This window comes from Triticum aestivum, chromosome 2D (genome assembly GCF_018294505.1).
Source record: "Triticum aestivum cultivar Chinese Spring chromosome 2D, IWGSC CS RefSeq v2.1, whole genome shotgun sequence".
NCBI classification, from domain to species: domain Eukaryota; kingdom Viridiplantae; phylum Streptophyta; class Magnoliopsida; order Poales; family Poaceae; genus Triticum; species Triticum aestivum.
The window spans coordinates 594,557,399-594,561,090 of NC_057799.1; the positions used below are offsets into that span (position 1 = coordinate 594,557,399).

The following is a 3,692-nucleotide window of genomic DNA, read 5'->3' on the forward strand; positions in this document are numbered from 1 at the left end:
GGATGAGCCGCAGCATGAAAGACCTTGGGGCGAGAGTCCTTGCGAGCTTGTGTTTCCGCCGCGAGTTGTAGCAAGGAACGAACTTCAGCGAAGGTAGGAGGGGGCCGTATCATCGGTATGAACGAGGCTTGCTTGTCAAAGTCTTCGCTGAGGCCGACGACGACGATATTGATTAGCTGTGAGTCGCTAACTGTATCGCCGAGTTCGCGGAGCTCATCACCAATGGTCTTAACGCGCTGGCAGAACAGGTTCACCGGGGCGTCTCCTTGCACCATATTGCGAAGCTCGGTGTGGAGAGCGTTTTTCCGAGCGTCGGTGTTGCTTTGGAAGAGCTGACGGAGGGAGTGCCAGATGTTGGCAGCGGTGGCACCGTCGTGATCGAGCATGTTGAAGATCTCGGTGGTGACGGGGGCGTAGAAACAATGGACGATCGCGAGATCGTCTTTCAACCATTGCGGATCGTCGGGGCGGGGAAGACAGTTGGCGGCGACATGCGAGCGCAGGTTGCAGCGGCCGAGGTGGAGATCGAAGAGATGTCTCCAATGGTAGTAGTTGTGGGCAGTGAGATCAAGAACTATGGGGATGTAGGGGCTGACGTCGGAGATTGTGTCAGCAAGAGATATTGGTGCGGCGAGGATGGGTGCAGGGTAGTTTTGTGGAGCTATGGTGAGGGCCGAGAGAGAAGCGGCCGCGGCGTTGGCAGCCTTGGCGATGAGTGCGGCCCGGCGCTCGAAGTAGCCGGGCGGCGGCGGCGACGGTGGCGTTGGCGGAGCCATACCCTAAACCCTCGGACCGGTATCTAATACCATGAAAGCTGAATAAAACTGTTGCTTGTTGATAATTTGATGCGGCATACAAAAGTATATAAAAGGGTACAAACCGATTTAAGGTAGGAGTACAAAACTGACTTGGACTTGAAGTCGTATACCATAATGACTATCTAACAACAAAGAAAATAAACGTGCAGCCGAGGAGTAATGCCACATCGGCCAACTGGACGAAGCCAGCACCTACCAACCGCCTATAAAAACTCCACGCCGCGCTCCCCTCGGAAAGCAGAGCATTCCCACGCCATCATCGCACCAAAAGCAGAACATCCTCAGCCGGCGAGAGCGATGGCCAAATGCGGCAAGATCCAGAGCATCGTCCGCCTCCAGCGGACGCTGCGGCGGTGGCGGTCCCGGGCCGCGGCGGCGCCGGTGCCGTCGGGGCACGTGGCCGTGTGCGTGGGCGGCGAGTCGCGGCGGTTCATGGTGCGCGCGGCGCACCTCAACCACCCCGTGTTCCGGGAGCTGCTCCGGCAGTCGGAGGAGGAGTACGGCTTCCCGTCCACCCCCGGCCCCGTGGCGCTCCCCTGCTGCGATGAGGACCGCTTCCTGGACGTCCTCCGCCGCGTGTCCTCCGAGGACCGCCGAGGCCGCTCGGTCTGCTGCCGCGTGCCGGTCGTCACCAGCCGCGACGTCGCGGCCCGGCCGTTGCTGCAGGGGATGGCAGTGGAGAAGCTCGTGTGGTGACCGCTCGATCGAGGCCGCAAAACTAGCCCTGGCGCACTGGCGCTTTTGTTCCGGCGGAGGCGGCTGTTGTGTTGCACGCCGAAAAGATGGGAGCATCTCGCGTGCCTGCCGCTGCCGAGAATACCGACTGGTCGATCCCGCGTACACAACAAGCGATGGCACATCTGTGCTCCCATGCCCCGGCGTAAGGAAGGGGTTCGGCGCCGCCGCGTACACAAAAAGCAACCGTGGAGGGGCGAGGGCGCCGCCGCGGATTCGGCGCCGAAGGGGTTCAGGAGCGGCCTCCGCAGAGGCGGGCGTGCGCGCCGCGCGGAAGATGTGGCCGCCAGGGACTGCATGTGCTTTTGTGGACCCCGTGGGACCCACCTCTATTTGCTTTTTGAACAAACGATCCCGGGTGCGAGTAACACGAATGGCACTGCGAATATATTTCAGACTTCATCACTCTACTAATTGATCGAACAAAAGCGACAATTTTTTGGGATTGTTTTCTCTGTAACTAGCCTACTCGTCTGTGCAACTCCTTGCCGAGGCACACGAGTAAATTAATAAAGATTGATTGATTGTTCTTGTTGTAGTATTTTTTTTTAGAATACGTGTATCATTGCATTGATAGAAGAAGTTAGAATGAGTACAACAGGTGGTACAACACATGACACGGATGCGAGGGGCGTGAACATGGAGAGGCATAAAATGCTCGACCCAATCAAAGAAGAACACAACTAAACTCACCGACCAGAGAAGCAATCCAACCAACAACTAGATGAACAAAAGCTCTGAATCTAGCACCGAGGACGCCGCGAGCAAGCAAGACAACGCCTTCAAGAAGGAGAACGACACTGAGATGTCATCATCACGCGATCCTGAAATTCGAACCTAGGGTTTCTCCTGATGCTCGAAGAGGGGCATAGAAAAACGGCCATGGCAGCTGTTGGGGAGCGTAGTAATTTCAAAAAAAAAAAAATCCTACGCACACGCAAGAACATGGTGATGCATAGCAACGAGAGGGGAGAGTGTGTCCACGTACCCTCGTAGACCGAAAGCGGAAGCGTTAGCACAACGCGGTTGATGTAGTCGTACGTCTTCACGATCCGACCGATCAAGTACCGAACGTTCGGCACCTCCGAGTTCTGCACACGTTCAGCTCGATGACGTCCCTCGAACTCCGATCCAGCCGAGCTTTGAGGGAGAGTTCCGTCAGCACGACGGCGTGGTGACGATGATGATGTTCTACCGACGCAGGGCTTCGCCTAAGCACCGCTACAATATTATCGAGGTGGACTATGGTGGAGGGGGGCACCGCACACGGCTAAGAGATCAATGATCAATTGTTGTCTTCAAGGGGTGCCCCCCTCCCCGTATATAAAGGAGTGGAGGAGGGGGAGGGCCGTCCCTCTCTATGCGCGCCCTAGGAGGAGTCCTACTCCCACCGGGAGTAGGATTCCCCCCTTCCAAGTAGCAGGAGTAGGAGTCAAGGAAAGGGGAGAGAGAAGAGAAGGAAGGAGGGGGCGCAGCCCCTCCCCCTAGTCCAATTCGGACTAGGCCTTGGTGGGGGGGGGGGGCGTAGCCTCTCCTCTCTCTTTCCCTAAAGCCCAATAAGGCCCATATACTCCCCGGCGAATTCCCGTAACTCTCCGGTACTCCGAAAAATACCCGAATCACTCAGAACCTTTCCAATGTCCGAATATAGTCGTCAAAAATATCGATCTTTACGTCTCGACCATTTCGAGACTCCTCGTCATGTCCCCGGTCTCATCCGGGACTCCGAACTACCTTCGGTACATCAAAACACATAAACTCGTAATATAACCGTCATCGAACTTTAAGCGTGCGGACCCTACGGGTTCGAGAACTGTGTAGACATGACCGAGACACGTCTCCGGTCAATAACCAATAGCGGAACCTGGATGCTCATATTGGCTCCCACATATTCTACGAAGATCTTTATCGGTCAAACCGCATAACAACATACGTTGTTCCCTTTGTCATCGGTATGTTACTTGCCCGAGATTCGATCGTCGGTATCTCAATGCCTAGTCCAATCTCGTTACCGGCAAGTCTCTTTACTCGTTCCGTAATACATCATCCCGCCACTAACTCATTAGTTGCAATGCTTGCAAGGCTTAAGTGATGTGCATTACCGAGTGGGCCTAGAGATACCTCTCCGACAATCGGAGT

At 55.6% G+C, this 3,692-nt stretch overlaps 1 protein-coding gene across 1 annotated transcript; it reads left to right on the forward strand.

Annotated features, from left to right (window-relative positions):
- The first annotated feature begins 1,070 nt into the window (after positions 1 to 1,070).
- On the forward strand, positions 1,071 to 2,094 carry LOC123050248 (auxin-responsive protein SAUR23). The gene has a single exon (XM_044473071.1). It carries the CDS (start codon positions 1,116 to 1,118, stop codon positions 1,512 to 1,514), a length of 399 nt encoding a protein of 132 aa, XP_044329006.1. The 5' UTR covers positions 1,071 to 1,115; the 3' UTR covers positions 1,515 to 2,094.
- The last annotated feature ends 1,598 nt before the right edge of the window (positions 2,095 to 3,692 follow it).